Raw genomic sequence first — 18,781 nt, 5'->3', positions numbered from 1 at the left:
TACATTAAATTTTGAGTATGTTTTACTTTCTACAAACTCCAACAAAACTAAATGTACGTTTCAGGGAGATAAATGAAAGCATATTACAGGGAAAAAAATGAAAATGTTCAAAACTCAGAATGTAAAACTAAAACTTAAAATGAGATTAGTTAATAAAAATAAAGGCATGACATTAATACGACATATGAGAAATGGATGCAAATGTCACCGGCCACCAATAAAGCTGTTAAGAAATTTATATATATATATATATATATTATTAAAATATTTACCACAATGTTTGGGGCAGTCTACATCGATGTTTCAGGCTTAATTTGCCATCTTCAGGAAGATGGCAAATTAAGCCTGAAACATCGATGTAGACTGCCCCAAACATTGTGGTAAATATTTTAAATAATAATTCGCTCCATTACTACATGTCGAGCACTTTTCGTACCATTTTGTATCAAACACGATTCAATATATATATATATATATATATATATATATATATACATGCTTGTAGAAAACCAAATGCCCTCTTTGAAGATCACAATTTTTGTTCATTGAGAATATAATCCAGAAAATAAAAGCTTCAATTTGATCCACGAAGACAAACGATGTGATGTGGACGTTTCTTGTTACTTTCTTGGTCAATAAAGCAGGATGACGTTTTGTTTGTTTTAAAGGGTTTTACGGCACTTGTGACACATATAGTACAGGTCATTTCAAGTGGAATAGCAAAAAAATAATATAGATTTACAATTAAAGCAACCAAGAAAAAGTAAGACAGAGTGGACTGGTTCTATTAGGGAACAGATGTAGATTCGAGAGCACACTATCAGTGTACTTAGTTTAGATCACCTAAAAGACTCATCTGGACACTAGCACAGGATCCCAATTAGAGGAACACACTCAAATGTTTACAGAATATATCCAAAACAGAATACATTACAAAATACATAACAGAGAGATGATTTTCAAGGGGGAAAAAAATCATCTACCAAAACTAATACTAAACATTTGACTGTTTCCCACTCTGCTGAGGACTCCGGCAAGGGCCGGGACAAAACCAAGCAATCTCATTCCAAGACAAAGACAGAAAGCAACTCTGCAAACAGATATAAGGGCATAGAAGACATAGCAAGTAACCTCATGCTCACCATGGGAGGTCAAAGGACCTACCCAGAAAACAGGATAAATGGGACAATAAAGAGGAATGAGAGATAAAAAAGATACCATCCTCTTTTCACCCATTCGTCTTTATGTCCTTTCATTCCGTTTTGTTGACAAACTTGTTTGGCTATGTGGTCTTGAGTCCTGGGTTCGAGTCCTGCTCTGAGCAGTGCATTGTCTAGTTCTTGCAAAAGGCTCTTTATTCACATTCTCTCATCGTACTCAGATGTAAAATGAGTACCTAGCTTTAACAGAGTTATCTAAGTAAAACTAACAGATTTTTGGAATCATCCAACATGTTAAGTATTGCTGTTGGCTAGGGGGATCCCTTGTTTTTTTTTTGTTTTTTTTTTTTGGTTTTTTTAAGGGTTTTACGGCGCTTGCAACACATTTAGGTTATATCAGCGCCAGTAAAAAGGAAGAAAATGGGATAGTAAAAAGTTCTAGAATTACAATTAAAGCACCCAAGAAAAAGTAAGACAAGGGGAACTGAGAACAAAGGGATCAGATGTAGATTCCAAGAGCATACCACCAATGTACTTAGTTTGAAATCACCTACAAGTCTCATCCAGACACAAGCACAAAATCCAACAAAGAGGAATACACTCAAATGCTTACATTATACATTCAAAATAAAAATAATAATACATAACAGAGAGATGATTTACAAGGAAAAAAATATCATCTCCTAAAACAATAACTATGCATTTGACTGTTTCCCTCCCAGCTAGGGCTCCGGCCAGCGCCAGGACAAAACCAAGTAATCCCATTCCGAGACAAAGACAGAAAGCATGTTGGAAAACAGATATAAGGGGATAGAAGACACAGTATGTACCTCCCTGCCCACTATGGGAGGTCAGGATCCCTTGTAAAACACTTTCCACACACATTTAGTGGATATTGCATTATATTTATGCTCAAAGGGGGAAACAACAATGTCCACATCAGATCATTTCTATTTTGGGAATTAAATTGAAGCTTTTATTCCATGTTATGATTGTAATTTATTTTCGATAGGAGGTCCCCAATAGCTCACTTCACACGCAAAGGGACTGAGATCGATCCTGGGTGCAGTCCAGAGTTTTTTTCTGATCCCCCTATCTGTTTGTTCTGAAGGGTTTTACGGCGCTTGCAACACATTTAGGTTATATCAGTAAAAAGGAAGAAAATGGATAGCAAGCAATTGTTATTGTCCGTTTCACACTATAAAAAACAGAGTTAAACTCTGGCTCCATGGGCCCAATGGCTCTGAAGGCTTAATTTTATTTTCGATGAGAAAGAGCATATGGTACAAATGGCACAATCATGACATCATCCAAGAAGATGATGAAAGGCAATAAAGAAAAGGGTTACAGTAGTAGAATTTTACTGGACATTTCAAGAACTTCACCCCCCAACCCTTTTTTTTTTCTTTTCCTTTTTAAGAATCCAATGCAAGCTGGTCAAAGTGATACTAGGCTGCTAGAAGCTGTGGAGTGTAGAAAGTAATAAACAAAAATGAATATAACAGCTCTGAAAGAAAAAAAAAAACAAGAACAAAATATCAAACATGGAATGTTTTGGGCTAAAAACCCTTCTTCAGCCCACACAAAAAACAATCAAAACAGAAAATACTTTACTTAAAAACCAGATCAGGTTTTTAAGCAATGTATTTATGTTTTTGTTTTTTGGCTGAAGAAGGTTTTTTGAGTCTGAAATGTTCTGTGTTTGGTATTTTGTTTATTTTTTGGGGGGTTTTTTTTGTTTGTTTTTGAGCTGTTATATATTCATTTTTGTATATTACATTTTACAGTGCATGTTGGAAGACTTTCTGTCTCTAAGATGTACGGCAGAAAATGTGAAAGTGAAAGGTAGAAGGATCTCACACGGAGGATAAAAGAGATAGCAGAGTCATCCTAATGTATGACTAGGAAGCGAAAGGCGCTAAAATCAATGCATGATGATCACTTCAAACCAATTTATTACTAACACTGTCATGTTTTCAAACCCAAATATAATTGAAGATGAATAATTTATAGATTGTTAATTTTAAATTTCATCATTATCATTCCATCTATAGAAGAAAGAGGAAACCTGAAATAACTCTAATTGTGTGGAGAAACGGGCAGAGAATTTCTGGAAAATCTTAAATTATAAAGTATAAAATGCATTGCCGCAACCTTTAATACCATTTACATAATGATAAAAGTACAAATATACATTGGTGTAGTGAAGAGAGCCTTTACAATTTTCATCAATTAGTGGGGAGGCCACAATGAAGTGTGGTTAAAATCCCTCCCTCCCTCCTTCGAAATGATATCAAATTAAAGGGGGGGATACGTAAAGTCAAGGAAACAAACTTGTCACACATACAATAACAAAAAGGGTAATATAAGACTTCTGGCACTTTTCTACTCACTTCATGTATTGTTATTATAAGACTTCTGGCACTTTTCTACTCACTTCATGTCTTGTTAATATAAGACTTCTGGCACTTTTCTACTCACTTTATGTCTTGTTAATATAAGACTTCTGGCACTTTTCTACTCACTTTATGTCTTGTTAATATAAGACTTCTTCACTAAATAAAAGGGAGGAAAATGACATCCTGACAGATATATACATTTTGGATTGGAAAGGGGGGGCAGACGATGTGTGGATGGATTAAATAAAATGTTAGTAAAAATGCGAGGAAAATAATCTTAAAATAGAACAAATAAAAATGAAACTAAAATAATGATATATTTCATCCTGTGTAAAGGACAACATAAATGCAAATCATTACTTTTAGTTGTCAGTTACAATAAAATCATCATTGTTCTTGTTGATGGTAATTAATAAGAAGAAGAATAAAATGCATTACCTCATCCATCAATATCATATACAGGATGACAACAATACAAAAATAAACTGGTGTGTTAACAACAATATTGGTTATAGCACTCTTGCTTCACACGTAATAGGACCAAGATCGATCCCGGGACAGTCAAGATTTTTTTATTTTTTCCGTCCACCTAATAGTGAATGGGTAGCTGGGTCTGTTAGATCTGGTGGAAAGTACTTTGCAATAGACTAGTGCTTGTCGAAAGGATAGCAAGAAATTGCTTTTTAACTGTTTTTTTGCTATGTAAACAGGGATAAATTTTAACTCCATGGGCCCAATGGCTCTGAAGGACTAATAAAAACAATAATTGGTCAACTTTTAAACAAGCATTTTTTAACAATTGGCTGTTGTGTGACCAAAGAGTGACCATCTATGTAAGTGATACATTTTTTTTTATGAAGTTTAATGTAAGCATTACAGGGAGAGATGGGGTAGTAGTCAGGTTGGGAGAAAGAACTAAGAAAATTGTGACCAATTTAAAATTCAATTATTTCTGACTTCATAAATTGGGTTTTATAATTGTTTTTATAAAGGATTTTTACTAAATTTACGGCATTTACATATTTTAGGTCATTTTCAGCGCTAGTATAAGGAAGAAGATGGGATAGTAAAAAATTCTAGACTTACAAGCACCAGATGAGGCATTGTTATTTTTAGCTAATATCCAAATACATTACACCCACGTTTTTTCAATCACTAGCACAGTAAACAAAATATATTCTTTTCAATTTTCTGAAAAGCGATGTCTCTATAGTTATTTACACGGTTAGGGGTGCACATCGACAATATAAATTGGCATTATTTGTCTGTGTTTGTGTCTTTGTGGAGACAAAGAGTAATTCAATACAATTATTCCAAAATTAATAACCCGATAAAAAAGTCGGATTTTACAGGTGGCTGCTATAAATAAAGCTACAACAGTCAATGAGTATCAAGGCCAGGGTTTACTCTGGTCATTGAGGTCTATCAAATAATTCCATGATGGGAGATTCATAAACTGTAAAATCGTAAAGAAATGTCTAGGACTGAATTTCATCATAAATACCTATATAAAGACCTGCCTACTATTCAGAAAAAATTCATAGAATTACGAAATTTTGGCTTCAATTTCAGAGATTCATGAGCAGCCCAAAGTCATCAAAACAGTGAAAATGAAAAAAAAGTGTATGAAAGGTGCCAGAAAAAGCAAGAAAGAAAGATCCAAGAAAAAAAACCATCCCCAAAAATCAGTCGACCTCGACTGGGGATCAAACCTCAGACCTTCTGATTACCGGTCAGATGTGCTGGTCGACTGATTTTTTGGGATGGTTTTTTTTTCTTGAATTTTTCTTTCTTGCTTTGTCTGGCACCTCTCATACATACTTGTTCAGATCATTATCTTACACCAGTGTCTGCTCCTTAATATCTTAATTGGATATAGTGAAAATAAAGTTTGGTGCCAGACTACATAATACGGACTTTGAAGTGTTATTTAATCCTCATGAGAATAAATTGTTGATTTATAAAGTTAACTACGGCGACTACTCTTTTTATCTCTTAAAAACTATGAATTTTTACATTTTCAAGCAGGCAGGTGTGTATATCGATGGGGAAAGATAACATCTACATAAGATGTGGAACATTCAAGAAACAATACATTGTGTCTCACAATAGATTGAATACAATAAAACAATGGATCGAATCTTATGGCAAGTCAATGTTACTTTGGTTGGAGAGGTTTAAGGGTAAATAGTGCTTCCTTCTGTCAGTACCGGAGAGATGAATAAAATGGGGGGTGGGAGGAGATTCAAGTTTACTTGCACTAACAAGCTTTGGGTAAGACAAAAAAGACTTAGTTCAAGCAGAGAATGGAAGTAGATGCAAGAGCAATCTATCCATGAGTCCAGTTTGAGACTTTTCAAAAAGTTCCTCCTAAACTCACAAAGATCTGAAAAAGTGTGTAAGAAACTGCCAAACAAACCAAGACAGAAAAATACAAGGGAAAAAAAGTCTTTGGTGAAGACTGATTTTTGGGATTGTTTTTTGTTTTTTTTCCTTCATACTTTGTCTGGCACTGTTTCATACACACTTTTTCAGATCTTTGTGGATCTAGGAGGAACTTTTTCTTACACCAGTCCCTGTTCCTTAATTTCACTCATAAATTTACAAGTTCTAATCAATAGAGGTTCACAAAATGTACGATGCATACTAATTAATAATTACATACATCACATAAATTGTTTAGAGAAAATACAAATATCCCTCATAAACACACCTATCCGTCTCCCTTTCAGCAAGCATCCCAACCAGGGTCTGTGCAAAACCAATTGTCTCATTAATAGACAACCACAGGAAGTACAAAATAGAATAGGACAAAAGATACAGGTTCACAGAAAGAAAAGACTAAAAGAGTGACCTCTCATGAGCGCTAGGAGAGTCAAAGGCCCTAATTCAGTTGCTTTGATAGATGGAATCAGTCTCTCTGTAACACTCTACAATCACTAAAGCATCCAGATGAGATAAAAACTCAGAGGCAAGTTTTCATTGACAGTGAACAGTGATAAAGGAGTGAGATCGACAACACCAAACATCGATTATTTTGTTAAAAAACGACTGACTTTTGTTTTTACCTTGTTTTTAAAGCAAGTTTAAGTTTGAATACTACAAAATGTGAGCATCAAACAATGAACTTCGTTGTATGCCGCGACTTCACACCTATCAAACTGATACAAAGTCAAAAGGCTCCATCTAGACCTCAAGGAAAATGATTGTCAATATCAAACATTTGGAATTACTCATAACTGAGATACATGTCATTATGCAATACATATAACACTATACATACAAGACAAGTTTGTAGAGAACAAAATCAATCTCCCACTAAAAGGGGAGTGATTAAAAGCATAAAAATATCAACAGCAACCAAAACAAGCAAATTATAAACTGTGATCTGACAAGTCACAACTAGGATTTTCTTTTAGACTCCAAGTGCAAAATTATTCTGTCTCTGTCTGTCTAAAAACTAAGTGAACTAATAAACCATGCTATGTCCAGAGAGTTTTTCGGGGTTTTTTGGGTTTTGTTGGGTTTTTTTGAACACTCAACAACAACAACAACAAAATCAATATTACTGTGTTTATATTTAGTCCTAGGAAATTATAAGATGCCAGATTAGATGAATAAGTGCATCAGAATGAATGATATCAGAGATACAGTGTGCATGAAATAGTGCCGGACAAAGCAGATAAAAAAAATAAAATACAAGAATAAAAAAATTCACGCCAAAAAAAAAAAGAAAAAATCAGCCTGTCTTGACTGAGGATCGAACCTCAGGCCTTCTACTGATTTGTCTGACACTGTTTCACACAAAACTGTTCAGATTTTTATTTTACACCAGAGCTAGATCCCTAATTCGCTACTAGTCAGAGACAAAAATCCCTGCTTCCCCCTGCACAAATTAAAAATATTATATTTGTATAATCAAAAGCATTTCTTACACACAATATAAATTAAACCATGTATATGAATGAGTTATGACAGTCTCAGATTCCTAAGCCATGTCATTCGATAATGTAGAGAATCAAAGGCAAGCTATAGCAAATTATTATTCATTTAGAATGAGATGACCAATAATGATGATGATAATAATAATAATAATAATAATAATAATAATAATAATAATAATAATAATAATAATAATAATAATAATAATAATAATAATAATATAATAATAATAATGATGATGATGACAATAATCTGTTATGGCAATCAAAAAAAAAAAAAATTCTATTGAAATTTTGAATTTAAAAAAGACTTGGTGCTTGATTTAAATTAAAGAGATAGAAAATAAATTGGTCATTATTTTTTTTTTTTAACAAATGTTTAGTTTGTTCGTAAAATGAAATATAACAGTTTTAGACCTTTAAAAACTCAAAGGCAAATGTTTTTGTTCCATTCCATCTAATTGTAAAATAGTTTCATGACACTTGTAGTACAATACACAAAACCAAAACACACAGCAGCTAAAATCATAAGATGCCAGATTAGATAAATGAGTGAACAAGAATGAATGATAACAGATATACTTCTGTAGCCCTACTTAGTCGGAGACAAAATGTGAAAAAGTGTGCATGAAACAGTGCCAGACAAAGCAGAAAGAAAAAGAAAGTTCAAGAATAATTTTTTTTTTAATCTGCCTGCCTTGACTGAGGATGGAGGATCAAACCTCAGGCCTTCTACTGCTTGGTCTGACACTGTTCACACCAAACTGTTCAAATGTTTATTTTACACCAGGACCCGCTCCCCTAATTTGTTACCAGTCAGATACAAAAATCCCTGATTCACCCTGTCCAATGTAATGAATATATGATTCATTTAAATGCATGTATCTCTAGTCTCTGGCCTGATACAAATTGTCCGCGATATAAAAGCTAAGCTAATTTAACCTTTATACATGTTCTAATCAATTGCCTCTTTCACAAAGGAGACATTCTTGGTTTCCATCACACATTTCATTTTTGTTTTTAATAGTAATATTGGTGAATGAGTATTCTATGCATATAGATATGTTATCCAGAACGTTTACAGTCAACAAGAGAGAGATTGACGTGGACATTTTGGTCAGAAGAGTTTAAAAGCACATTAAAGCCAATGCTGTACAAGAGACAGTTCACATTCACTTTAAGGGACTCAAAGACAGGTTAAACTCATATGCTGCCAATGTTTTTAAAAACACAGTTTATGCAATGTTAACCAAATAGCACATACTGTGTTTTTTAATAAAACGACAGTATGGATGATAAATATACTACACACAAGTGGATTACTAAAGGGTTGACTGCATCTCTCTCTCTCTCTTTCTTTCTTTCTCCCCCTCTCTCACTCTCTCACACACACACTCACACAGTCTCTCTCACTCTCAATCACACTCTCACACACAAACAGACACAAACACATTTTCTAACACAAATGCATTCAAACTTAATCTCAATCACCATCAATTAAAATGTAATACTTCGATGATAAGAATTTACAATGGATGGGCGAGTTTTTAAAAGACATTTCAATACCGACATGGCACGACAAAGCAACAAACACCCTGAATAAATCGTCAAAGTAAGCACACAATAATACAGTAATCAAATATAGATGACCCAGGCTTGTCTGACAGAGTGGTACAAACTATAATAAATGCAGTCTAAAGCCCATGTACAGAGAATTTCAAACGTCTTTTTGGAGTCAGGTGAGTAAAACGCATAACAATGAACAAAAGAAGGTTATGCCTATGATATTTTGAGTTTACGTATAGAAAAAAAAGGGCCTGAGCCTTATCACCTATGACATTTCTTTTTAAACTAAGCAGACATTAGTTAAGTATTACAATTTCATCGGTTGATTACATGAATGTATAAATTTAAGTATGGTTTCATTTATATAAAAAAACAGTTAAAATAATTTTTTAAAAACAAAGTTATCTGGCAAAACACATATTTCAAGAGTCTGTTTTAGTTACTGACAGGTGACTCACATATTTTGCAGGAGCCAGTCGCGCCTAACAATTCTTTCCATAATATCTCAGCAACCACTCATATATTCTATAGTCCATCGACTTTGGGTCATAATGAAATGGTTTAACTCTTTCATCCAAAATTTACCTGACGATAAAATATTTATTGTAACTCTGACGTTACATTACAAGACCAATGGGCTATTTATAGTTACACTTAGTCTTTTTTTTTAATGTCATGACGGATAATAAATAATAGTCAATGAAATAATTATGATAAAATGAGGAAATCAAATTCATACGTATATACTATGGGTGATTTTAATTATCTGCAAATGTCTGTTGTGTTTAGCAGTGATGCCAGTCTTTCACGACGAAAGTCACATGAATTCTTGATTGCAAACTACAATCTTTGGTAAGTATCAAATGTATGTTCCTTTATGACATTGTACAAATGTCACCAGATAATTTTTAAAACATTTTCGTTAGATATTGGAGATCAAGTAATTCCCTGTCCTCCTTTAAACTTCTTTGAAGACAGAGTACTTCCTGTCAATTTTCTGTGAGTGAATAAGCAAATATATATATTAATGAATGTTGGTAGGTACTTGTAGATACGAGAGTGCTCGATAACATTGGTTAGAGCTAATATATATATATATATATATATATATATATATTCAAACTTTGTATAAGCACTTCTGAGAACTTTTAGTGTTAAGTGTTAAAGGGTGCTATAGAAATTAAGCATTATTATTTTAAGTGATTTAACCTCAGGTGTTTTTTTTTTACCACATCCAATAGTTGTAACATGTTTTAAACTTCAATTCTTCAATTACAGTGCAAACACATAATCATGAAACAAAAAAAAATCCTACAGAATTTTACACTATGGGAAGTAACTGCACATGAACTGCTGGAGACCAGATCAATAATAAGTCCAACGAAGTTTCACCCCATCCCCAAACCTTAATCATGATTTGACATTGGACTACACCTGACCTGGAACCAATAGGACTCATTCCTTTGGTTATGAGACATGACGTCTATGAAAACAGGCAGAGTCAAAATAGGTAAAAAGGTGTGGATCGGTAGGTGGTGGTCGGATGATGCGAGTATTGGTGATTACGTAAAAGCCATTAGTATAATTTTCTTTTCTTTTTTAAAAAATGATAACTCTGCCGTACTTTGGAAAAAACCCATATTTAAAATTTGGCCAGAAAACTCATCCTTCAAATATCGATCGATTTAAATGACCCTCATTTTGGTAAAAACTCTCAAACCTGGGACTTCACATTCTGACCCGTTGGCCCAGGGCTTGAGTCCCCGCAGTGGTTCAAAGTGAATCTCTGGAAAAGGCACTCTCTCATCATACTCAGGTGTAAAAATGAGCACCTGGCTGGTAACAGAGTCGTCTCTGTCCAAAAAAAATAATAATGCCTTAGAGGCTTCGTGTCTCGTCCTACATGTTAATTGTTGCTGATGGCTAGAGATCCTTGCTCAATTTCTTTTCTTTTTCTTTTTTTTTAATCCCACCTGATCCAAAAAGACGTCTTGCTCTTGAAGATACCTCTGAAGTTTCATTAGTCGAAGATCAGCTCACTTTCATTTTCAGGTACCACAGATAGCAGAAGTTTCTGGACAAAAACGTTGACTGCAGCTGGTGAAAAGAAAAGAAAAAAAAAATTATCACAGTTATGCTACCTACAGAGGTGCTTTATTTTCATCCAATTAGAGATTGTGCAATTGAAAAATAGTTTACCTCAAAATATTATCATGCAGCTAATTGTATTGGACAATGAGATCACTGAAACTCGCATCAGCCAACACCTACTGATCCACACATTTTGACACTGCCTGTTTTCATAGACGCTGTGTCTCAAAACCAAAGGTCAACATGGGTCAGCAGTACGGTCTTTGCTTCGTACCCGAAAAGTACCGAGTTCGACTATCCGTCACGCTACGTGGCCTTAAGCAAGTCACCTAGCCTTAGCTCACTTTGCAGCGCTGCACTGCGGCTGGCGCCTGGGTTATTCCAGTCTTCCCTTGGAATAGACCCAAAAGAAAAATTTCCCCTTAGGGGATGAATAAAGGCATTATTATTTCTTTTTTTTTTTTTGATGAGGAGAGAAAGAACCCCAACCTGGTTCATTACATTAAAAAGTACTATAAGACATCTTACTTAGACCCAGTTACCAAAGTTAACCTCAGGGAGGGGGGGGGGGGGGGGGGGAGAGAAGCAGACTCTAAGAGGTCAAGAAACTGATGGGTTCGAAAGTTGAGTCCACCGATTGAGCTATAAAGGTATGAAATTTTTTTTTAATGTTTCACTCACTATATAAATAATCTATCCTTCAATTTAGAATTAAAATTTCTGCTGCCGCTTTGAACAAAGAAATTAGATACAAATAATAACTAAACCAAATAATAACTAAACATACACACACACACACACACACACACACACACACACACACACACACACACACACAACAAAAAAAGACCCCGCAAAAAACATGGTCGGAATAGGAAAAGAAATAATAACTTACTTATTTTACTTTGTATAGACTTTGGCTTACTGTGCCACCTGTTCCCAAAGCAATAGAGGACAGTTCCAATGCCTACAATAAACAACGCCAGAAGACTCTCTGTTGTCTTCTGGTAGAATGTCAGAATGACCACAGCAAAACTGACCACACACAGGGTAGCTGGCAAAGCAATGGGAACCTGGGGAAGACAGTTAAAGATTTGTTATCACTTCAATAATAATTCACAGCTTAATTTTTCTAGGAATTTTTAGAAAGCTAGCAACACATCTGGATCATTTCGGCACCAATTTTACACAGTAAGTTATTTAGTTATACTCTCAAGACCAAACTACTTTACTATATTTTGCAGGCTTCTGCATGCTGGACATTTATCCTTTTTCAGGGACCTATGTTTTTGTTTTTTGTTTTTAAGGGTTTTACGGTGCTTGCAACACATTAAGGTCATATCAGCGCCAGTAAAAAGGAAGAAAATGGGATAGTAAAAAGTTCCAGAATTACAATTAAAGCAACCAAGAAAAGGTAAGACAAAGGGGAATTGGTTCAAATAGGAAACAGATGTAGATTCCAAGAGCACACTATCAAAGTACTTAATTTGAGATCACCTAAAAGTCTCATCCACACACAAGCACAGGTCCCAAATAAGAGGGATACACTCAAATGTTTACAAATCATTTGTAATATGTAAACAAAACAATACTGTGCATAAAAGAGAGATGATTTACAAAAATCTCCCAAAAACTCTAACTATACATTTGACTGTTTCCCTCCCAGCTAGGGTATCCGACCAGGGCCTGGACAAAACCAAGTAATCTCATTCCAAGACAAAGACAGAAAGAATGTTGGAAAACAGATATAGGGGGATAGAAGACACAGTAAGTGCTTCCCTGCCCACTACGGGAGGTAAGGAACCCCATCCAGTTCAGGGACCTAGACATAATAAATTACACAGCTGACTCGATATACAAGCCGAAGTGATACTAAGCTACTAGAAGCTGTGAACTGTAAAAAATATTTTTACTGTAATGTACAAAAATGAATACTATAACAGCTACCAAATACCAAAAAAAAAAGAGGAAAATTCAAACTCAGAACATTTCGGGCTCAAAACCCTTCTTCAGCCAATAACAAAAACAGCAAAAACATTAATACAAAATACACGCAACATTATCATAAGGAATTGAAGAATGTACTACCTTCCCTGCTCCTCTACTGCTGCACAACTTTGATTGATACACATGTTACAAAGACATAAATCAATGAGTTGCGTTTTACTGATTTAAACCATTCTACTTCTGATAGTATTGAAAGATCATTCTAAAATGTGAAATATATTCATCAAGTTACATAATATAAAAGCTTTGATTCTTGAATAAGTCAAAACCATAAAACAGCTCATTTGTAATTGTGATCTGACAAAATGTACAGTGTGTTGCCCTAGATGTAGTCAAAGATTCACAGAGGCACACTAAAATAAATAACAATAGGGAATTGAATGGAAGCTTCAATTTAATGAACAAAAACTGTTTTCATCTTCCAGTTTCAAACATAAGAGAAAAAGCAGACCCGCCACTCTTCTCTAATAAAAAAAATTAATTAATCAATTAATTAATTATTATAAAAATTTCTGAAAAAAAATTGAAATTTTGGATAAAAAATCAAAATCTGATCACATAATTTTAATTTTTTTATAAAAACTAAAGAGAATTTAATAACTGCAATATTCTTATAAAATAGACATGTAGACAACCACGGACAATCGACATAATGTAAACCATGGCAGTGATTGGTAGACACAGCAAACTACAGAGGTTTTACTATCGATGGTATGTGTTTAAGTAAAATAACCACTGTTCTACCGCTTGATCAATAGAACCAACACAGAAATCTGTGTGTAAATTTAAATGTTTATAATTTGATCGAGAAAATTGTGTGATAACTAGTCACCCATCTGGCAGTATGAAAACCATAACAATGATCAGAGAAAGGTTGATTTCATTCACGTTACTGGTTATTAACAACCAACTATGTTTGTCCGAGCGAGTGTGAGGATGTGTCACAAATTTCATGTTTTGATTGGTCAAAAATCTACTGCTTAATTGGAATAAAATGCAGATCTGAAATAAAATGATAAACTAGCTATCACTATTTCTGTGTCCAGGATGAGGCGATGCAAAGTCTCTGCAAACATTTGAATGAAATCCACAATCAAACGGTCTCTAGAGATGTTTACTCACCACATGAAAATATGCACTGCAGAAATTATATATATATCTACTTACAGTTATAGGCCTTTTCATATTGGGTTCCGTATATCTCAAAACAACTTGACCAGCAAAGACTATGGTAAGGACTGAGGCAAACCCAAAACCTTCCATCTCAATGAGGAACCAAATATCGTCAGTAGACTGGAAGCACAGGGTCAGAATCATCTGGAAAAAAAGAGAAATCGAAAATTAAAGAATAAAAATGAAAAATTATAATGCCAAAAATGTATTATCTCTCCTATCACTACTTCATTAATAAATTAATTAATCAGTGAGGATAATGATAATTTGTCAAGAAAGAAGAAAGTGTATTGATCTATTGTCAAAATCAATAAGACCTAAAATATCGTAATTACACAATATTATGAAATAATATATTACTACTTGTACTGTGTACTTTCACACGCTAAGGGACCGAGATTGATCCTGGGTGCAGTCAAATTTTTTCTTACGCCCTGTCCACCCAGCAGTGATTGGGTAGCCGGGGTCTATTAGATCTGGCAAAAAGTACTTTGCGATAGACTAGCGTCCTATCTATGGGTCAAATGGCTCTGAAGGACGACTACTACTTAAAACTAGTACTGTGTATTGATTTAAGTGTACATTTAATGAATTATCTTTCCTAAAAATTGATTCTAAAAGACCTAAACAATACCATCTCCTTCATGGGATTATGATCCACTTTTGGCCAAAAGACTAGTAAGGATTTGTTTGTACTTTACGAAGCAGTGTACAATATCTTTGTTAAAAAAGCGCACCTACAACTTTTATAAGCTCACCAACTGTACGGTCATGCTACAGCTACTAAGAAAGAAAAAAAAATTCAGAACCATTGATCCTCCCCTCCCCCCATTTTGACCACCACTGGTCTTGTGTCACTTTTGACCTTTGGCACCAGTCTATCTGGGCTCACATCCTATAAATGGGAGTTTCACCGAAATTCATGCATCTTAGCACACGTTTTTTTCTGTGCACCACTGAAGACTAGCTTTTATCAAAGGAAAATGTTTCGTGTGAAATCAGCTGAAGATTTCTGAGAATTTTTTTTTATCCTTGAATTCCGTAAATCCGCGAAAGATTATTATCATGGATTTATTAATTATCTGTTCATTCCAACATAGTGCCGTTTTGAGAACTTGGGTCACAATTTTAAATTTTAATAGATTGATGTGAGAAAATGCAACATGCTAGGTCATACTTGTAGAATTGTAAATACGGTGTGCTCAACATACTGACTGTCCATACTTACAATAACGAGGAGAGAGGGAGCTGGAGTGAGGAACTTGTGGACTATGGTTGACATGAACATAGGCATGTGGTTATTCTTGGCACCGGTGAAAAACAGCCTGGGGTATCAGATTGGAACACAATGGGAACAGGATAAGTGGTGGTGGTTGTGGTGATGATGATGATGATGATGATGATGATGATGATGATGATGATGATGATGATGACGATGATGATGGCTATGATGATGATGGTAAAAATTGTAATAGCAACTACCAAAGTCCTCACCTTGACATAGACAAAGCAGTTCCATTCAAGGTTCCGATGACAGAAACAGCAATGAGAATTGGCATCAACCATTTCATGACTCCCATTGTATGTTTGGCAAAAGTCTGGAAAGAGATGACATCAAATGTTATTTGGGTGAATGCTTGTGGTAGCAACATAGCCGCCAACCTGTTAAGCCAATAAAACAGAAAAAGACTTTTTTAAAATCAGGATTTTAACCTTATCAATCAGAAATTGGGTTTTTTTTTTCTTACTACAAGCCAAAACCTCACCAAAAAATAAAAAAAATAAACCCAACTTTGACCAACATTTTCATTGTTTTTATTCTGAAAATTCAAATTACAATTTATATCACACTTTAACTATTTCAGCACCACTGGCTGCACTGTGCGGCCAGAGCAGAATCTGTTCTACTGGCCAATAGCCAAGCAGTGCGGCCAGTCTTGAAAGACAAAAATAAATGTAATCCAATCCTACTTTCTACAAAAGCACTATAAATTGAACCAATGGTATAATTTCTTTCATCCGAACATTCAATTGGCCCTTTGTCTTAGATTGACATTCTCATGCTACCTCAATCAGGTGTCAGCCATTTTGTGACGAAAATGTGAATTTAGACTTAGCGCTGAAAGAGTTAACAAATAGGAATATTTGTGTCATCAATTAATCTTATATCAGTCTAAATTTATCTATATATTGAACCATTAATAATGTTTCGTTTTTGTTATGAAATTCAATGACACCAATCAATAATCTCAAATAAATCAAATTGCTTTAATTTCATTAAATCATCAAAGGGGTAAATGGGATTTTTAAAATCTTATCAGGATTTCTTTTAAATCTATTTTTTTTTTTAAATAATAACAAAATAAATCTTAAGAAAGAAAAAAAGAAAATAAAGTTGGCAACTTTATAGTGATTTATGACATTTTATAGATATATACATGAATACATGGACATGTATGAAGCCATGGACACGATTATGTGTAACTTCAAAATTTCATTTTGTTGACAAAGATGATGAAGACTGCACTGACAATGATGATGACAATGATGATAAAGATAATGACGATAAAATGATGATGATGATGATGACAATCACACCAATAATAACAAAGACAACAGGAATTGATGTTAATAGTGATAAATCCTTACCACAGCCACAGCTGTCGACTCTAGCATCTGAGGAGGTGTGAGAACAGCCAGATAACAAATGTTGGTAACCAAATACACACTGATCACAAGCGTCATGGAGATCATGATGGCTAGAGGAAGATTTCTGAAAGCAAAAAAATATTTATTGGGATTGTAAAAAGTTCTAGAATTACAATTAAAGCACCCAAGAAAAGGTAAGACAAAGGGGAATTTGTCCAAATACGAAACAGATGTAGATTCAAAGTACTTAGTTTGAGATCACCTAAACAAGCGCAGCTCCCCACCAAGAGAAACACTAAATGTTTTCAAATTATATATAATAAGTAAACAAAACATTTGATTGTTTCCCTCCCACTCAGGGTATCCGACCAGGGCCAGTACAAAACCAAGTAATCTCATCCCAAGACAAAGACAGAAAGCATGTTGGAAACCAGATACAGGAGGATAGAAGACACAGTAAGTACCTCCCTGCCCACTTTGGGAGGTACTCATTTTACTCCTGAATATAGAGAGAGAATGTGAGTAAAGGTCCTTTTCCTAGGACTCAACTTTGTGTCACTCAAAGCAGGAATTGAAACCAAAGACTTGTTGGTCTGAAGGCGAGTGTCATACCACAAGACCACAAAAGCAGCACATTAGTTATCTGGTCATTTCGTCAAGAGCAATACAAATCTGACTTTTGACTATGACAGCTGACCATAAAGTAAGATAGAGTAAGATTAAAACCTATTGCTTGTTAAGGATTAAGACGGATCAAATCTCCCATGAAATATCTAAAAAGGTCAGAATCTAGACAAATCTATGGCATCTCATTTAAGTCATAGCGTTGCACAGTGAAAGGTAAAACCAAAAACTGGAGGTGCCTAAATGAGTCAATAAAATGGAGAGAAAGATAAAAGGAGTAAATGTAACTCGTATACAAAGGAACAACACAAAATAAACGACGTTTTCAAAGGCTGAAACGTCGTTTGTTTTGTGTTGTTCCCTTATTGATGAGTCACACTTACTCCATTTATCTTTCTCTACAGTGAATGATGACTTGCCACCCAGCGTGGTTCTCATTACTTCTTAACAAACAAACAAATTCTCATAAGGATGAAAAGGTTTATAAAAAGATCTGTGTTTTTCTTTTAATCAAAAATGAGAAGAAAAAAAAAGCTTTTCCAAAACAAAATATCTGATATATAAAACAGGATCATCTTCCTCAATAAATTAACCCCAGACTTGCCAACCAACCTCAACCATTTGAAAAGATTATATTTTCCCCAATATTGATGCTCTTTTTCTCCTCTTTCTTCCCAAGATTTGCAATGATCAAAAAAAATTAATTAATTTAGCATTCGTTGAATTTAAATCCTGCAATTTCTATGACAATCAACTGTATGGCTACTCAGGTTCTCTTCCAGGTGGCAATGACATTTAATGACTTCAACCATTCCACGTTTATCATTTTTTCCTCCTTTTGTTACAAACTGTTGACTTTTTGCATTTATCATATTTTAATCAACATCCCCATATTATCATATTCTGGACCTCAAATCGTATTAAAATATGATCATACTGGTTGGCAAGCCTGCAATACATGCTTTTGTGAGTTAAATGATGCTCACAACACAATCCAATCATTTAAGAACTGTTTCTAACTTTTATTCAATGTGTATAATCATCGGCTGTCTGTGTCTAAAACGTTTGTATAACAGAATTATTAGTGTTTATTTACTGATTCTGAGACTGAGAGTTACATTTACTGATTCTGAGAGTTACACTTACTGATTCTGAGAGTTACACTTACTGA

The 18,781-nt window shown here is 34.4% G+C and overlaps 1 protein-coding gene across 5 annotated transcripts in view; it reads right to left on the bottom strand.

Annotated features, from left to right (window-relative positions):
• Positions 1-7,858: 7,858 nt before the first annotated feature.
• LOC144970441 (large neutral amino acids transporter small subunit 1-like) overlaps positions 7,859-18,781 on the bottom strand; it is a 31,410-nt gene continuing 20,487 nt past the window's right edge. For 3 of the 5 annotated variants that reach the window (XM_078910079.1, XM_078910076.1, XM_078910080.1), the window contains exons 6-12: positions 16,987-17,110; positions 15,832-15,935; positions 15,566-15,662; positions 14,332-14,481; positions 12,053-12,230; positions 11,040-11,163; positions 7,859-10,063 (exon numbers count right to left, since the gene is read on the bottom strand). In XM_078910079.1, coding sequence (XP_078766205.1) covers positions 11,087-11,163; positions 12,053-12,230; positions 14,332-14,481; positions 15,566-15,662; positions 15,832-15,935; positions 16,987-17,110 — 730 coding nt within the window. In that variant the 3' untranslated portion in view covers positions 7,859-10,063; positions 11,040-11,086. Of the gene's footprint in view, positions 10,064-10,651; positions 11,164-12,052; positions 12,231-14,331; positions 14,482-15,565; positions 15,663-15,831; positions 15,936-16,986; positions 17,111-18,781 lie in introns of those variants that run through there. The other 2 variants (XM_078910075.1, XM_078910078.1) reach the window with 2 other exon arrangements.

Source organism: Berghia stephanieae, chromosome 4 (genome assembly GCF_034508935.2).
Source record: "Berghia stephanieae isolate SIO BIC M18660-M18661 chromosome 4, UCSD_Bste_1.3, whole genome shotgun sequence".
Taxonomy (NCBI): domain Eukaryota; kingdom Metazoa; phylum Mollusca; class Gastropoda; order Nudibranchia; family Aeolidiidae; genus Berghia; species Berghia stephanieae.
Note: the sequence above shows the minus strand (reverse complement) of the source record. Positions and strands in the feature narration are given on the sequence as shown.